Genomic DNA, 19020 nt, shown 5'->3' with positions numbered 1-19020 from the left:
ACTTAGCTGAGTCAATGCGCCTCCCATTTTCTACCTCAGATCAAGTTCCCTAGACTTGAAATTGATGATAAAATACCGATTGTGTGTGTGTGTGTATATATATATATGAGACACGTATATAATCAGGCATCAGCACAATCAAGTCTAGTAATTGTTAGCATCAGGTCTCATCGATTCACTCCGCAAATAACCCCAAACTTCCTTCTTCCCCCGTTGGATCAATTCCTTCATTATCTTCTCTGTGATTTATTATAGCGATTAACAAGTACACTCAACAGGGTAATCCCTATCACATTCAGTGACCGAGTAAAATACCATCACACCAACAATGCAGGAAGAACAAACCTCATATCAACTCATCATCAAAGGTTAAGCAAAGATTCTAATTAGAAGGCCTTTGAAACAGAGAAAACTAGAATGCTGGCTGCTACACCAAGAAAAATGAAAGTCCAAAAAAATCCCATAGCATAAGACAAAAAAATTCATAGAAACTGTCATAAGTATCCTTCTAAAACATTTTCAGAGTCGTTCATTTTTATTAACAAAGCAAAAACTACCGAACAAAGGAGTTTAAAGGAATAAAAAGAGGTCGCCAATGTCCAATCTCACCAAAATCACAGCACTTTGAGAATGTCTTCAGCCCCACTGAAAGTAAAAGCACCACCTTCCTCCAAATTAAGAACCTTTACAACCCCATCTTCAGCCAAAAGCGCGTACCTTCTGGACCGGAGTCCAAGTCCAACGGGCTTATCACTCAAATCCAATTCACAACCAATTTTCTTCGTGAACTCCCCATTCCCATCCGACAACAAGAGAACCTCGTCCTTAATCCCCAGATTCTCTTTCCACGCTCGCATCACAAACGCGTCGTTCACCGACAGGCAGGCGATGGTGTCGACCCCTTTGGCTTTGAGTTCCCCTGATTTTTCGACGAACCCAGGAAGGTGTTTTTGGGAACAGGTGGGAGTGAAAGCACCCGGGACAGCGAAGAGGACGGCCTTTTTTCCGGCGGTTAGGGAGGAGATTGTGGTGGTTTGGAGTTCTCCGGCGGAGTCGAAGTAGGAGAGGGTTGCGTCGGGAAGCTTGTCTCCGACAGAGATTGCGGCGGAGATCTGTGTTGTTTTGGTGGAAAAGGAAATGGGTTTTGAAGGGCGGAGGTGGAGGTTCGGGGACTGCGGAGAAATAAAGAGTTTTGAAGAAAGGGATTTAGGGGAAAGCTTGGTGGTGGTGATGATGGTGGAAAAAGAAGCTGGTGACAGTAATCTTGAGATTGTTAAAGAAGCTGCCATTGTTAATGGAAGTGTAGAAGATAGAAGAGAAAGTGAGCTTTTTGTAGGCTTTGGTTTTGGTTCAAGGTGGAACTCCCTTGAGAAAAACAGGGTGACGACAAATTATTCATGTTTTGGAGTCTTTTGTTGGGAGGTTGGTTGTGGTTGAACGATTGATGACCAAAATGTTTGATGATAATGCTGTTGCTTTTTTTTTTTTTTTTAAGGAATTATTTATAGAAAATAAGAATTTTTTGAGAGAGTAAGGTGTTTTTTTTTTTTGGTTTAATATTTATGCCAAAATTTTGTTTAAATTTAATAATATAGTTCGTTTTTACGTGCAAATAATAAACTAGTTTAGATACTGTCTCGTCTTATATTTTAAAAAAAATATTGGTAAAATAATAAAATAAGTTCATGAATTTTATCATTTTATTTAGATAATATTTATAATTTATATTACATTCAAATACATTTTTAAATTTAATTAATTTTTAATTTATATTTAAATAAGTTTTTAACTTTTATTTTTTATTTAAATAAACTTTTAACATAAATTATTTTTTAAAATAAAATTTAAAATTTAAAATTTAAAATTTATATACATACAATAAAATTATCAATGTGATTATTTAAGGTCGTAATGAAAGTTATCACAAATAGAGCAAGATAAATTTTATAAAAAAAAAAGGAATTAGAAGTTGGTTTAAATGATTTTGTGATGATATATGAGCATCACCAAATCATTAACAAAATCCTTATACTAGCATTCACCTGTAGTGATTTTGGAATGGATTAAGCTATTGGTAGGTTGATACTTGAAACTAAATATTTTATATATTGTCGAGAACCGAGAGGTGGGTTTCCAAAATCAAGTAATTACAAATCAAACACTGAATGATAAAAGACTAAGCAATTTTTAATGTTAAAGACATGAGAAAACAACGTGATGTTTACTAGTAAGATTATTCACTTTATTAGTTCGGTTAATTTTAAATTAAATTATTTAAAATCAAAATAATTAAATTATTTTATTTTATTTTCGTTAATCTAATTAAATTTGTTAATTTTAAAAAATTAATCAATCAATTAAATTAATCGGTTTGATTAATTTTTTTAATTAATTAAACAATAAATATATTTAAATTAAATTATTTAAAATTTTTATATTTTTATATTTTAAATAAATTAAATAAAATTACCTAATAAAATATTAAAATATTAAATATTGTATTAAAAATTTTAATAACTTATAAAATAAAATAATTTATTTCATATAGTTTTTATTTTATATTTAAATTTTATTATATTTTTATTAAAATTTTGATTAATTTAATTTTCAAATCAAATTAATCAAAAATCAAAATTATTTTAAATTTATTTTTATTTATCAATCAAAATTAATTTATTGATGTTTGATTAATTGAATTAAATCAATTCAATAAATTAATTTAATTAAAATCAAAGTGTAGCCGAAAATGCCCGAAACAGAGACGCCTGGAAACTTTTCAAGCAGCCAAAGCACACTTCTACATCAGTCACGTGACCTTTACCTGTCAGCTGAAGACTCCTAAAACCTGGACTGGCAAAATCAATTAAGCTACAATGATTTATAGTGGCAAATGTAAAGCCAAGCCATGTTTTTTGTGAGGGAATGAAAATATGAAGCCAACAGTTGTGAGGGGCGCAGCTTTTGGGCCGTCCAAGCTGATCTGATCCATGGAAGATGAAAAAACCCTTTTTTATACGGTTGCTTTCGTAGCTGACGTGAGAAAAAAAATTGATAAAATTAAAAATTAATTTAAAATTATAATATTTGATTCATATAAATTTAAATATTAAATATATATTAAATTAAAATTAAAATTTTGAATCTAGGTGTAATAAAAATCAAATTAAATTATATATTTTTATTAATTTTTATAAAAATAATTGTTTTTTATATAAATTTATTTTTATATATTAAAATCTTATTAAAATAATATATTAAAATTAAAATTAAAAATTAAAAAATTGATAAATCAAACCAAATCAATATAATTCCATTCAAATTAATTTTTAATTCATTCAAATTTACAATATTACGTAATATCTACAAAAATTAAATTAATACGATCCAAATCGTGATAACTCTTTCTTACCAAGAAAAAAAACTCGTTATCACCCCTAACTTCAATCATTAGATCACGAATGGGACGGCAGAGTCACTCGAAAAAATCAATTAACATTATCAAAATTTTGACATTTGTAAAAAGATTTAAAAAGGGGGGGAGCTGAGTAAGATACATGAAATTTGAAAACTATTCGCACAAAAGTATATGCCTGATTGATTCTGCGTTAAGAGCAAAAAATGAAGGAACGGGGATTCATGCACGAAAGTGACATGCAGGCTATTACTTTTGCTATTGTTATGCTTTGAATTTTATTAAAAATGAAAAAAAATAAATGGGGACCCCATCAACGAGAAACCAATGAAGTATAGAATTAGAAAGTGACAATTCAAGTGTTTCTATCAGCCAAATTTAATAATTCTAGTATTTATATTATATAAAATATTAAAAATTTATATATTTATATTATATTTTATATAAAAATTATGTGTTATAATTTATGTTGATGTAAAAATATAAAATATATTATTTTTTTAATTTTTTTAAATTTTTTTATAATTTTTATTAAAATTTTAAATTATATTTTTTTATTTTTTATTTATATCATTTTTATATGACATCATTATATTATATTTGAAATTACTAAATTTATTATCAATTTATCGTCATCGAACATGTGGAATTCATAAAAATGATATAAACCTATAAAAAGACAGAAGGTTGTCAAAATTATAAAAGCTTCATGCTAAAATAAAACCAAAAAAAAAAACAGGAAGAACAACATAAGAAACACAGCCTCTTTACCAAGTAACACAAACACCGTCACCAATTAGAGAATCCCTTACACGAAAATCATCCGATAGAAATGCGGTCGGAATATTCATATTGTATTATAATATCTTTTATCTTTTCTGATGTGAAGAAACTTTTTTTCATTATTCTATCAAATAAATTATAAATCAATAAAGAAATTTATAAATCTTTATAACCCCAGGAAAATGACAAAAACAGTTTATATAATCTTCAAAATCAATTGAATTTATAATTAAAAATTTATGTTTCTAAAATTTTATTAGTTCAAAATAAATAATTAAATTTATAAAAATTTAAATCCACATTATCATTATTAAATGTTTAAATGTGTGGTTAAAAATGTAATTTTACTTAATCATATGATTAAAAAAACAATTTTACGTGTCAAAATGATTATCAATTTATCATGTAATTGTATTAATTTTTAAAAATAAAATAGATTATAAAAAATTATTATTGAGATTAAAAATGAGATAAATTTTATATTTTATTAAGAATCTTAAAAAATTACAAGAGATATAAGTTTTTGATTCAAAATTATCACTTTTTTATACTATTAAAAATCTAAAAGGTTCTCAAAAATTAAATTTGATGAACCAAACTAAAAAATTAAATTATAAAAACAAAATTCCAACTAATTTCTTTTTTTTTTACAAAAGGATTTTATTGATTAATAATTTCAAAATATTTGTTAATATTGATTTTAATGTCAATATATTCAAGAAAAAAATTACTTTATATAATCATTTTAGTAAGTTTAAGAAAAAACTTTTTAAATCAGGAAATTTTCCCATTATTTATTAGTTTTTAAATTAAATGCCATTTTTCCTTTTTTTTTTCAGCATTTTACTTGGACAGCAAGTCATAAACAATGAATTTTCAACTAAACCCACCAAACTCGTTCGCTTTTTGACAATTCACCAGAAACCATGCGCATCCACCAAAACAACGGTGCTCCTCACATGACAAAAAGCACACCGTTTTTGTATCTATTAAACTCAAATCTAACGGCTACACTATTTTCTCTTTCATATCAACGGGCCTCATCAAGCTACTCTCCTCCTTATAAACCATCACTCCAACTTTACGCCTAAAACCTCTTTTTACTATTCTCAAAACCTCCTTTCCAGCTCTCTCAGTCTTTCTTTTGATCTCAAAAAAAGCTTTGATCTCATGACGGGGGGGGCAATCATCGCTGACTTCATGGCTGCGAAAACAATCAAGTCCGTTAAAGCTCGGCAGATCTTCGACAGCCGTGGTAATCCAACGGTCGAGGTTCGCCTCTTCATTATCATTCCCTTGCTATTTTTTTGTAATGTCACCGATCCGTGTATATAGCATCTCCTTCACTCATTTCCCGATTAAATCTTTTTCGATCTATTTGCTTTTGGATTTTACGACTCGGCTAGTCGAATCGGTTGAGTAGTCGAGTTCCTCTAGCTCTTTGTCCCCTGTTTGAATGAGCTCAATTCCGGTAGTTATTCACTTGTTTTTAATGTTCAAAATCATGATTTAATATGATAGGTTGACGTGGAAACACGGAACGGTAAAAAGGCTAGAGCTGCAGTTCCAAGTGGTGCATCCACTGGTACGTTAATTGATCCCGTAATAATCTAAATAATTAATTTCTAATTTCTTTTTTTATAAGTTTTTATTTTTTATTTATAGGAATTTACGAGGCTCTTGAATTGAGAGATGGAGGTTCCGATTACCTTGGTAAAGGTGTATCAAAGGTCAGTTATGCATGCGATTTTATCTTTTATTTTTACTGGCATTTTTCAATAATTTATTTCATTAATAATATGTTCTTCTTTTAATATATAGGCCGTCGCTAATGTTAACACAATCATTGGCCCTGCATTGATTGGAAAGGTCTGTCCTCAACTTTTTTTCGGCTTTGATTTCATGATTGTAATGTTTCATAAACTGATGATATTGTTTTAATGAACCTTCAATTTGGCATTGTAACTCCGTTTGGTTTTTATTTTTTGTTTCCATAAAAGATAATAAAAAATGAGCTAATGATAAAATTAATAAATTCGTTGACAGTTTTTTAAATTTGTTATAAGTGGACACTCCCAGAAAAAAATTTTTCTGGATCCGTCACTGAGTAGAATCATGCTTTAGTAACTAACTAAATGGGGCATTAGTGAATTGTAGTGAGCTTAATAAAATAATTCGCAGTATACTTTGTTTTGAAGTGTGTTTTTTCAATTAATTTCTGTAGGACCCAACTGAGCAGACTGCTATTGACAATTTCATGGTTCAACAACTAGATGGAACTCAAAACGAGTGGGGTTGGTGCAAACAAAAGGTAACGTAGCTGATTGCTTCTTTAATGTCTTTCAAATGACTTTTGTATTAATGTCTCCATTTAATGGTGGTGTTTCTTTTTATTATTTTTCCTCCAGCTTGGTGCGAATGCTATTCTTGCAGTGTCCCTTGCAGTTTGCAAAGCTGGAGCTGAAGTCAAGAACATTCCCCTTTACAAGGTACATTTTGTCTTATTGGACTTCCTTTCAAGTTTTTTCTCTTTCTGTAGACTCGTGTAAGTATCTGTATATTGCTGTGTGAATGGGAGAATGATTCATATATTATGGTCTTCAAACCACTTCAATCTTGTGTGGGTAATTTATTTTATGGAAATTCTTGTATGTTCATGTCATCTCAGTCTAATAAACCTACCCTTTGAATGCAGCACATTGCTAACCTTGCTGGTAACAAGAAGTTGGTTCTTCCAGTTCCTGCGTTCAATGTCATTAATGGTGGTTCACATGCAGGAAATAAACTTGCTATGCAGGTATTAATCTCGATATTCATTTTGATTTTGTTAGGTCATTTCTTGATATTGATTTTCTCCTACCTTTGTGTTTGCAGGAGTTCATGATTCTTCCTGTAGGAGCATCATCTTTTAAGGAGGCCATGAAGATGGGAGTGGAAGTCTACCACCACTTGAAGGCTGTGATTAAGAAGAAATATGGTCAAGATGCTACTAATGTTGGCGACGAAGGTGGTTTTGCTCCTAATATTCAGGTCAATCGTCAGTAAAGGAATCTCCTGGTTTTACTTCATTTATGCCTGTTAGTTTAAGTTTCGGTTAATCACTAGTTATTTGATGTCCTCTTTTGTGCAAGTTCAGGAGAACAAGGAAGGACTTGAATTGTTAAAGACTGCCATTGCTAAAGCTGGTTACTCAGGCAAAGTTAGTGCCCTTTCTTAGTAACCTCCATGAATCCTCTGTTGTTTTGACTAGGAGAAGGCTAATTGATTCATTATTCTAGGTTGTTATTGGAATGGATGTTGCTGCATCTGAATTTTATGGAACGGATAAAACCTATGACCTAAACTTCAAAGAAGAGGTGAACTCTGTCTCAATTCAGAAGATATTCTCAATCATTGTGCCTAATTAATGGATCATTATATGATAATCTGTCTAACTTTGTTTGCTCCTTCATTTATTTTTGTTGTTTGGCATGTGCAGAATAATGATGGCTCACAAAAGATCCCAGGGGATTCTCTCAAAGATTTATATAAGTCATTCGTATCTGAGTATCCCATTGTGTCAATTGAAGATCCATTTGACCAAGATGATTGGGAGCACTACTCCAAACTAACCAAGGAAATTGGAGAAAAAGTTCAGATTGTGGGAGATGATCTATTGGTCACCAATCCAAAGGTTAGAATTGGCATTTCCATGTCTTTTTGCTAAAAAGAAAATAGTGTATGTGTCCCAAAGTTTTTTTTTTTTTTTTTTTCTGAAGGAACATGACATAACTTGTATTCTTTTTTAATGTCTGCAGAGGGTTGAAAAGGCTATCAATGAAAAAACTTGCAATGCCCTTCTTCTCAAGGTACTACGAGTTTCTTTTCTTTAGAAGGTCCTCTTATGTTTTTTGGCCATGCTGTGGATATTAATCTAGATTCTTTCTTGGAATAACTGGATAACAGGTTAACCAAATTGGATCTGTTACTGAAAGCATTGAAGCTGTCAAAATGTCCAAGAAAGCCGGATGGGGTGTGATGGCCAGCCACCGCAGGTCTGAATGTCAACCTTCAAGTGCTAAAAATCGTTGATTTGATTTGTAAAATCAAATGTCTGATTACTCACAGAATGTTTTAAATTATTTGGTTGCAGTGGTGAGACTGAGGATACTTTTATTGCTGATCTTTCAGTGGGTTTGGCCACGGTAATAAACTCTTCTGAAATCTGAATCTAAAATCTCCATTGTTGTGAATTTAGATGTTGCAATGTAATTCCGGATATTTCATATAAAACAATCTGTTTTTTTAACATGTTTTCTTTTTAAAAAAATCAGGGTCAAATTAAGACCGGAGCTCCATGCAGATCTGAGCGTCTAGCTAAGTACAATCAGGTTAACATCCATTCTTTCAAAAAAGCTTGTGTTTTTCTTTCCCTGAACGATGATAATACGAGTTATATGCTGTCAATGGTCATGAAAAACGTCTTGAGAGAAGAGAACTATTCTACCAAGCATTGTCTGATTTATCTTGGTCTTATTTTGTGCGTCCAGCTTTTGCGAATCGAGGAGGAACTTGGCGCAGATGCCGTCTATGCAGGAGCAAGCTTCCGTGCTCCAGTTGAACCCTATTAAAGATTTTGTCGGATGATAGGTTTGCTGAGGCTGTATGTGTGCGATAGAGCTTCGCTTGCAATGAATAAATAAGTTAAGCATGCAGAGAACTTTTGACAGAAATTTGTTCCAAAGAAATTTTCATATTCGGACCTCTTATCAGAGCTTCCATGTTTTGTTATGATATTCTGCTTATGGTTGCTTGTTATTTCCAAAATTGATGGTTTGGCTTTTTCTGAACATTTGGTAACTCTGAAATATTTTCATGGCACCACGTGGATGGCGGGTGCATTATTCTCATAAATAAATTCTTAAATGCGGTCTTGTCAATTACTCAAATAGTGAATGGGCTAAAAGATTTCTTAGTAATGGATGTAAGCTAAAATCAAACAGTTTGATCGAAATTGAAAATCTGAAAGAAGGGAAAAGTGTGTGTAAAGCTTTGAAGATCAATATTGGGATGAAGCAATACCACAGTTCGTGACTGCAATGAAAAAAAAAAATTAAAATCAAGTAAGATAAAGTACTGAAAGATATTGCACTTTGGGAATAGAAATCTGTTATTCCATGTTGCTACCAAAATTCTTGTCTAAAAAGAATAAACACATGAAAAACGAGTAAGCCTGATTCCAGTTAGAAGGATAAATTAATGTAGGGAAAAGAACAGTTGGAGCCTCGACCTGGTTGTGGAATGGGGTAAAAAATGATAAAGAACAAAAAAAATGCAGGCTGTGCGGTTGTGCGGTTGGGTTTAAGGAAAATTAAGAAGTTTGATTCCTGTTAGAAGGATAGTTTAATGTAGGAAAACGAACAGTTGGTGCTTGGGCCTGGACCCTGGAGGGCCTAAAAAAATTTTTTAAAAATGCAGGCTGTGGGGTTCGAACCCACGCGCACTTATGTGCAGAAGATCTTAAGTCTTCCCCCTTAACCTCTCGGGCAAACCTGCCGTTGATATTTAAAATTTCATATTTAATTTATTATTTCAAGCGTAATTTTTTACATACTCTCCTTTTATTTAGTTAAAGGGTTTTGCACTAATTTATAGTAACATCTTTTTATTAAAATACATTAGTTGATAATTGATGTGATAGTTCCAATGCATTAAAAAATAATTTCTTAATATGGCAAAAATCTTTAATTTAATTGTTGCTTAAATAGTTAAATTAAATTGTTCTTATTTTGACCATGAGGTTTTTTTGGGGTCGTCGAAGGAAGACCTATTGTAATTAATTAGAGGTGTTTATCGATTCATTATTAAATTATTTTTGATCGATTATCAAAAATAATTTTTAAAAAATTTTAATTTTTAATTAATTTGATTAAAAAATTAAATTAATCAAAATTTAATTAAAATATAATAAAACTTATATATGTAACTAACAATATATGAAATTACCCATTTCATTTAAAGTTATTAGATTTTTTAATTTAATATTTTTGTGTTCGATTATTTTTATCAAATAATTTTATTTAATTTATTTCATATATATAAAATAAAAAATTTAAAATATAATATAATTTAATGTATTTTATTATTCAATTAATCAAAAAATTTAATCAAACTGATCAAATTAATTTTGATCATTTAATTTTTAAAATTAAAAATATTTTATTCAATTAAAGAAAATAAAATAATATAATTTGATTAATTTAATTTTATATAATTTAATTTACGATTAACCAAATCTACCTAAATACTCCTATAATTAATATCATTAGCTTAAATTCTTAAGTATAACTTAAGTTCATAAAGTTTTAAATTAAAAATAATTTAATAAAAACTTAATAAAAAATTTCAATCCATATATTGATAGAATTTATTAAAAAAATCAATAATACGAAGAGAAAAATATAATTTATAATATAAATTTGATCAATATTTATTCAACGGTAAAAATTATCTAAAAATGACTAAATCTAAATCATTATAAAATGATAAAGTTTGCTGATTTCTATTTTGGTTAATCAATCAAGTGCCAACAGAGTGATGAAATTTTGCCAAAAGGGCGTTAGAACGACGAGGCCAAAGGGCATTACATGAAATAGTAGAGTATTCAAATGACTGAATAACGCTGATAACCGTCGTGAATCCACAACTAGAGCTATTTCAGTCCAAGTGAATCCCTGAGGCTTGCATTATATTTATACATAGAAAGCACCATCCCAAACACAAGGCAATTTCAAAAGGAGTTATACTACATCAATTAACATTTAATTAGTCATTTCAACTAAAATTCAAAAAAAGATATTGGGTCGGCTCATCTTTACACTGCAGCACCATGTTTTGCCTTGGAATGGGATTGTAAAGCATTATCGGAGCCAAATGACCTGCACAGGTTTTCAAGGCAAAGAATATTATTCCAAATATAATAGTAATTGGTTTAAATACTTAATAAGAGCAAGGAACTGACCTCCCGCAAGACTTGCAAGGGAATAATGAACCACCTGACTTGGGAGTCTGCTTCACCTGACCAGTGGCAGCCGATAATTTTCCAGCTTGCTTTGAAGGGTGAGGGGTTGCAGAATGTCCACCCACTTTCTTGCCATCTGCACCAACGATTTGCAACTCTTTAACAATACAAATTTTAATTAGAAAAAAAAAGAAAAAAAGCCTAACATTAGAAGAACGAACTAGAAGGGGGAATTAGAAAACGGGTAAGCAAACAGTTTGTAATTGATGAAATGTGTATTATGATCCCTCATTAGTCATTTAGCGATCAACGTATCTAGAAGAGCACTTACTGGAGGGAAAATCTACCTGTCTTCTGGGGAGTGACCAGCTTTGCCTTCTTTTCTGGAGCGGGGGTCTTTGTAGCTGACTCTGCAGATCTCTTCTTGCTTGGTCCAGCCTAAGGAAAAACCAGTCACCAGTGATTAGGATGACAAAGTTAAAAACTCAGCTGAAGCCCCTCAAAGTCCTGAATGGACAAACGTAAAGAATATGTCCTTACCTTCTCAGTCTCAGGTGCCTCTTGATCCTCATCTGAACTTTCTTCTTCACTATCATCCTCATCACCGTCAGTATCATCATTACTTTCATTCTCACCATTTACCAACATGCCCATTTTCTAAAATGGTAATTCAGAACCAACACTATAAGACATGGTATTCTGTCCCAAAGTGGGTATTATATGAAATATTAGAGTATTCAAATGACTGAATAACACGGATAATCATCGTGAATCCAAAACTAGAGCTATTTCAGTCCAAGTGAATCCCTGAGGCTTGCATTATATTATAGATAGAAAGCACCATCCCAAACACAAGGCAATTTCAAAAGAAGTTATACCACATCAATTAACATTTAACTAGTCATTTCAACTAAAATTCAAACAAAGATATTAGGTCGACTCATCTTTACACTGCAGCACCATGCTTTGCCCTGGAATGGGATTGTAAACCATTTTCGGAGCCAAATGACCTGCACAGGTTTTCAAGGCAAAGAATATTATTCCAAATATAATAGTAATTGGTTTAAGTACTCAATAAGAGCAAGGAACTGACCTGCCGCAAGAATTGCAAGGGAATGATGAACCACCTGACTTGGGAGTCTGCTTCACCTGACCAGTGGCAGCCGATGATTTTCCAGCTTGCTTTGAAGGGTGAGGGGTTGCAGAATGTCCACCTACTTTCTTGCCTTCTGCACCGACAGCTTGCAACTCTTTAACAACATAATTGATTAAATGTATATTATGATCCCTCATTAGTCATTTAGTGATCAATATCTCTAGAAGAGCACATATAGGACGGAAAATCTACCTGTCTTCTGGGGAATGACCAGCTTTGACTTCTTTACTGGAGCAGGGGTCTTCATAGCTGACTCTGAAGATCTCTTCTTGCTTGGTCCAGCCTAAGGAAAAACCAGTTGCCAGTGATTAGAATGACAAAGTTAAAAACTCAGCTGAAGCCCCTCAAAGTCCTGAATTGACAAGCGTAAAGAATATGTCCTTACCTTCTCAGTCTCAGGTGCCTCTTGATCCTCATCTGAACTTTCTTCTTCACTATCATCCTCATCACTGTCAGTATCATCATTACTTTCATTCTCACCATTTACCAACATGCCCGTTTTCTAAAATGGTAATTCAGAACCAACAGTATAAGACATGGTATTCTGTCCCAAAGTGGGTTATGAAACAACAATAAAAACAGCTATATCCAAACAACAGCTCCTACGCTAGAAACAGGAAACATTTAATTCAGCAACTTTTCAGATGAAAAAGACATAGCAATTTGATAAAAAGTCTAAAGAAAATAAGGTGGGAAAACATTGAAAGATTTGCTAGGTTCACAACAAGGACAGTTGCGTAAAGACACATTTAAAACAATTTTCCCTAATGTACCAGGAATCATTAACAGTTTAACACCCTATTTCAACTATTCAGAATTATGATTTACCCATAAAAATCAGGAAGAGCTTATCAGCTGGGTATGACACTAATAGCTAGACATCTACTTCATCCTCACTGGACTCTTCATCCTTGGCAGAAGTATCATCTTCATCCTCATCATCACTACTATCCTCCTCTTTCTTTGATTCCACAATCTTAACCTGATTTGACGTAGTAGGATCAGATGCTGTAGCATGAAGCTTTATGGGATTAATTGTGGGTGCAGGGAGCTCCTCTTCGGACTCAGAATCTGTAAAGTAAAAATTGAAACATAATTTACAGATTTAAACAGTATTAACAAATATCAAATAAATAGAAAACACTAGCAGAATAACTTACCACCACCTTGAGATGTATCTACATGATACCCAGTGAAAAAGACACTACCATTCTTCCAGGTATGGGACAACTCAAATTTGCCATGCAACACCAAATCCAATGGTATTTGGGGGAATTTCTCGTGGGAAAGTGTTCCAATTACAAACTTCTCATTATTGAATTTGATATAGATAAAAACAGTTTCATTTTCTTTTTCTTTCTTCTTATCACCAGTCGCCTCACCAAGGGCAACCTGTGAGTTATATAGCAGCAAATTTAATAGAGAGATGTAAGTACTGTCAACACACAATAAGCACCGAAATCACAGTTCCTTAAAAACCTGTGAAAGATGCAAGATCCTACTGCCATCATCCTCCAATTCAACCTCAAAGATCTGTCCACTTTTAACCTCAGCACCTACATACATATTGCCAAGTTTCAGGGGGGTTCATAATTCATTAGACCTAAAAAAAATGAAGGATACAGTGATAAGTGAATAAGCCAACAAGAAATTACAGTGTGCAACATTAAAAAAGTTCAACATGCAACCATTATTAAGAAGTAAAAATTTCAACAAGACAACATGGTGGAACACAATATCAAGGGTAGTAGCAGAGGGGACATATTCCAAATCAAAATATATATATATAAAAAAATATTAATACAAACCCTTAATACCTGTCCTAAGAAACAATGATTTAACAAGAACAACAAACCCATTTCATTCTCTCTTTTTTTCCCCTTAACTATAAATAACTATTATAGTATCATACTAGATCTCATTGCATCCTATACATGGGTAAATAATGGGGAAAAAAGTGCTATGACAAAATTTAGAAAGTAATTTTTCTTTTTTCTTTTTTTAAGGATGAAAAAAGTAATTTTTCTTTAAATAGACCTGAAATTAAACCCAAGAAAACAATTTGGAAAACAAAATCAATATAAATGCGGGACCTAAAGTCTAATTCAAAAAGAGTGATATATCTTTATTTTTATATGCATAATAATGTATTTTATTATGTTATTTGCAATTTTATGCAATCTTATCAACAGAATCAGTGACTCTGCACTCGTGAGATCAATTCAGTGAGTGACTTCATATGAAAAAAACAATTCCATGACGCACTCTTATCTACAAAATTAAAGACGGAAAGAAAAGAAACGACCAAATTTAAAGAAAAATAATTTGCAAAAGCCGCAGCCTGAAAAATCAAATCCTTTCTGGAAACCAGTATCACAACATATGATAAGCATTTCAAATTATAAAGCGAAATAATAGAATAAGTCAATAAACAAAACATAAATAATCATTAATTTCAGCCAATTTCGTAATTAAGAAAGATTAAAAGAAAAAATAACCTAATTGAAATAAATAATTGCAACAAATTAAGAAAAATTTACCCCAAAACTCCATTGAGAGTGTGAGAGAATAAGCTTAGGGATTTTCCGAGCTTTTTTTAAATGAAACTTCGTCAGTAAATCAATTCAAGACTTCAGCGACGGTGAGAGAGCGTGTGTGCAGTTTTTATCGGTGGTGGAGTGTGAGAGAAGTAAGCTTAGGGTTTTTCCGAGTTTTTTGAGACGAAATTCCGTTAGTAAGTTCGCGTTCGAGACTTTCAGCGACGTTGAGACAGAAAGTTTATGTCGGCAGTCGGTGTCCGTTGAGTTATTAAAGCAGTGAGGATTGGGCTTGGCTGTGATTAGGTGTTGCGCGGAGCACCGTAAAATATTCTGATGTGGGCTTTTATCGGGTAATCAAGAAGTTTGGACTTTTCTTACCTAATCTTAGGGCCCAAAACTCTTGGACCTAATAATAAACCCATGCTTTGCTTTTTTTTTTTTTTTTTTTCTAATTTGTGACCCAAAAAAAAAAAATTCAAAGTACAAATCAAGCAAAATATATATTGGGAAATATTTTAGATTAAGTGGCTAATTTGGCATCATAATTTTTCAAATTGGTAAATAAATTTCTTAATCTTCTATGGTTGCAATAATATTTTATTTTTAGACCACAACCTATCTTGAAAATTTTGATCCTATAACACAAAAATATGAGGAAAAGCTCAATTCCATTCAAACACAAAAATTTTTAAAAGAAAGATAAAAATTGAAAGAAAATCATCGGTGTCAAACTTTGAGCTGAGGATCAAACTTTGAACTTATAAGCAAGAAAAAGAGTAGTTAAAAGCAAAAATAAAAGTATTTTTTATATTTGTATTTTAATATTCAAATTCGACAAGAAAAAAACTAAATTAAATAAATAATATCTAAATAATTATATTTATAAATAAAAAATAAAGAATTTGTGAAACAAAATAATGATGTAGCTTAATTGATATGACACTATACATATTAATTCAATAAAAAATTAAAAATAATTTTAATTATTTATTGATAATCTTTAATAAAAAATTAATTTATTTTTTGTACTTTAAAAGTTCCCCTAATATAAATATTTGAGTTGAGGAACAAGCCTTTTTGAATGACGAAAAAAGGCACATGCTTCGAGAGTTTGAGTTTGGCCCGTTCATGCTTGCCCGGCGAGTCTGAGCTCTTCATTGGAGCTAGCGACTTGCCTTTCACCGGCTTATGGGCCCATGGTCGGCGAAAATAGACCTTAAATGGAAATTCTCGAATCCAAACCGGGCTAAGATATTAAATTATTAATTATTTTTAATTTAATTTAATTCAATATTTTAAATATATTTAAACATTTTTAAGCCTTTCAGATCCAATAGGTCGAGTCTCGGAGAATATTTTTAGAAGATTGATCAGGTTCATAGATAGATTTAATTACTAAAATATAGGATTAAGATTATTTTTTAAAATTTTTTATCTCACTGAGTAAATTTAAAAAGTTGACACATGTTGATATCTAATATATTTTAAAATATTTAATTATTAAATGAACATGCAAAGATTATATAAATTTGCCTATAAAGTGAAAAAAAAAATTCGTCGTCAATGTACAAAATAATAATTTTTAATATTGATTATTAATAAATTTTAATAAATATTTAATTGAATTTAAAAATTTTGAAGCCTTTTCTTAAAGTTTTACAGCAAACAACCAGGAATGAAAGGGGATAAAGTTATTACAAATTTTAAATCATTTGAAAATTTCAAGCTAAGGCAACAAACTAACAAAATAATAAGCTTGTGAACATTGTTCACAAGGAATCCATAATTTTACTTAATTGATTGATTCAATATTTTTAAAAATATAACATTCAATAGATTTGATATTCAAATCTTAAAATCTGTAACTATTTCCCTTATTATAAGTTGTAGTCTCTTTTATACCAAAAAATATATTATTCACAATTTTTTTTTCCTAAGGTTTTAAGATTTTTTTTTTATCAATATAAAACATTTGAAACAAATTTTAAATTTAAATGTTGCTTTCACTTTAGCAGTTGTTTTTTTTTTTTTTAATTTACATTATCAAACAAAAAAATAAAATTACAATCAAATATAATATTTTATATAAAATGATCAACCTCACATAAAATGATATTATGTGTAATTAACAGTACATGCCTTTCAAGCTTTATATATAAAAATTTTTTAAAAATAAAAAAATAATTACAGATATTAGAATTTGAATTTCAAACTTATGGTTCCTTTCAAATTTTATATCAAAGTAATTCTATGGTTTATATCTAAGTATTTTATATGGTTACAATAAGCTGGCCAACTTCTCCCAAATTGCATATGATTTATGACAGAAAGCGATCCAAATATTAACAAAATCATAAGATTCATTGAACATAACCTCTTCAACGGATGATATATAAATTTTTTTTAATATTTCAATCACTTTCATGATATCATACGAGGAAAACAGCTTTGGTAAGGACTTCTTGCTTTCCTTCTAAACTTTTTCATTTTGTCAAAGGCTTATTCTTAATCATGTTTTCTAACACTGTCTGATATGTATAATAATAATAAATTTTCCCATTTGTGTTGTACATTTATATGAGCCCTACCAAAGACTATATATATATATATATAATGCAAACTAAAATTTAAAATAATATATTATTATATTATTACAATTATCCATCACGAGTTCTCATATTTTGAAAAAAAGATAATAGTTATATCATTATTAATATTATTAAAATATTATTTTCAATTTATATGATTAAATATATATGTAATTAAACAATTATTCAATAAATAATTATTGATAAATTTATCAATTATGTAGAAAAGATGTAAATATATATATATATATATATTTTCACATGGATCTATCTTTGCAAACAACAGCTATTAGATTTTGTGTCATGGGAAAATGTCTGACAAAAGCTTATCATATCTTAAAGGAAATAGGAGAAATGAGAGGGGAAACATAAGAGAAGTTCCAAACAAGAAAGGTAGAAAAGAGCCCTGAATCCAAGCAACCAAACACAAGGAAAAAGCACAATTGAATTATTCAAATTAGATTTGTTTATAAATGGGGTCTGACTTGAATGGACTTCAGACACGAGTCTTGAAATTTAAATATGATTTGAAATTTTAATTTATTAATAAAATTTATCTTTTATTTATTTTTAAAATATATTTAAAAACATTAATGTTTTAATATATTTAAAAAAATTAAAAGCTTTTACGCTCGACGGTAGGATTTTGATTTTTTTTTTTTGAAAAACCAACTAATTCTAACTAATTCCATCTAACTTGATTCATAAACAATTTAATTCAAATTATAAATTATTATGTGTCAAAAATTTTTGTTTCATTTATGAATCTATTGAAATACAGCAATTTTGTGCAAAAAAAATTATAATTAATAGATTTTCCTTTTTATAAGAACAATACATTCTATAAAAATGATTTTTTAAATTGTATATTAAATTATAGGCACGGGAACTCTTCTTTTAATTTTTAAATTGAAAAAAAATCTATAATAAGTCATGAAATAAATGTGAAAGGAAAACGTCAAATTTTTTACTGTGGTTTATTACTTTTAGGAGTCTTTTAGAATTATTGTTGCAGTATTGTGAGTAACAGAAATAATTAAAAAAAAATATAAGATAATAAAATATTAAAAATAAAAGAATAATAAAGTGATTTTTTTATTTCAAATGTATTTTTTCATATAAAAACATATTTTGTGAAAAATTTAATTCAGATTAAAAAAATCAAACTTTTAAATAAAAAATTAAAAAAATTTTATATTTAATATTATATTTAAAGGACTTTCAGTAACAATACTAAAAGAAAGCCTTAATTGTATTACCTTTCAATTTCTTTTTAAGGAGAAAATTAAAGAAAGTGCACTGGGTGAAACACGCGCGCGTGAGTAACGTGTTGTTTTTTTCCGCCAGAGTTAACGTGTTGTTTCAGTTATCCAATTTTTTACAAAGAAGGAATGCAGCCATCAGAGGCAAACTGCAAAACAGTGTCTGACCCAAGCAAGAAATCTTTATATTTGGGGAAAAAAAGAAAAAAAATCATCCAATCAACGTTTGAACCAGACATCCGGCTTTTCGACTTTTCCTAAAAAAAAAAAAGTGAAATA

At 30.1% G+C, this 19020-nt stretch overlaps 2 protein-coding genes, 1 non-coding gene and 1 pseudogene across 4 annotated transcripts; 1 reads left to right on the top strand and 3 right to left on the bottom strand.

Annotated features, from left to right (window-relative positions):
- Positions 1–458: 458 nt before the first annotated feature.
- Positions 459–1550, bottom strand: LOC111296749 (peroxiredoxin-2E, chloroplastic pseudogene; annotated as a pseudogene). Its single transcript, XR_016326165.1, has one exon. The product of XR_016326165.1 is annotated as a peroxiredoxin-2E, chloroplastic pseudogene (transcript).
- A 3734-nt stretch (positions 1551–5284) lies between these two features.
- LOC111296671 (enolase-like) lies at positions 5285–9026 on the top strand. Its single transcript, XM_022891092.2, has 16 exons — positions 5285–5467; positions 5717–5780; positions 5861–5925; positions 6017–6064; positions 6420–6506; positions 6604–6684; positions 6891–6992; positions 7070–7225; positions 7332–7394; positions 7474–7551; positions 7674–7868; positions 7993–8043; positions 8141–8229; positions 8328–8379; positions 8509–8565; positions 8725–9026. Exons 1-16 carry the CDS (start codon positions 5366–5368, stop codon positions 8803–8805), a joined length of 1371 nt encoding a protein of 456 aa, XP_022746827.1. The 5' UTR covers positions 5285–5365; the 3' UTR covers positions 8806–9026.
- Positions 9027–9647: 621 nt separating this feature from the next.
- TRNAL-UAA (transfer RNA leucine (anticodon UAA)) lies at positions 9648–9730 on the bottom strand. Its single transcript has one exon. It is a non-coding gene; the product is annotated as a tRNA-Leu (tRNA).
- A 1087-nt stretch (positions 9731–10817) lies between these two features.
- Positions 10818–15133, bottom strand: LOC111296789 (histone deacetylase HDT3-like). The gene is made up of 8 exons (XM_089741340.1): positions 14892–15133; positions 13831–13907; positions 13512–13743; positions 13238–13422; positions 12737–12853; positions 11543–11633; positions 11196–11331; positions 10818–11112 (listed from the first exon to the last, which is right to left on the bottom strand). Exons 1-8 carry the CDS (start codon positions 14902–14904, stop codon positions 11049–11051), a joined length of 915 nt encoding a protein of 304 aa, XP_089597466.1. The 5' UTR covers positions 14905–15133; the 3' UTR covers positions 10818–11048.
- Positions 15134–19020: the final 3887 nt, after the last annotated feature.

Source organism: Durio zibethinus, chromosome 12 (assembly GCF_047325235.1).
Source record: "Durio zibethinus cultivar Kanyao isolate XHJ-2024 chromosome 12, ASM4732523v1, whole genome shotgun sequence".
In the NCBI taxonomy this organism is placed as follows: Eukaryota; Viridiplantae; Streptophyta; class Magnoliopsida; order Malvales; family Malvaceae; genus Durio; species Durio zibethinus.
The sequence above is the reverse complement of the archived record's forward strand: the minus strand, read 5'-3'. Positions and strand labels throughout refer to the sequence as shown.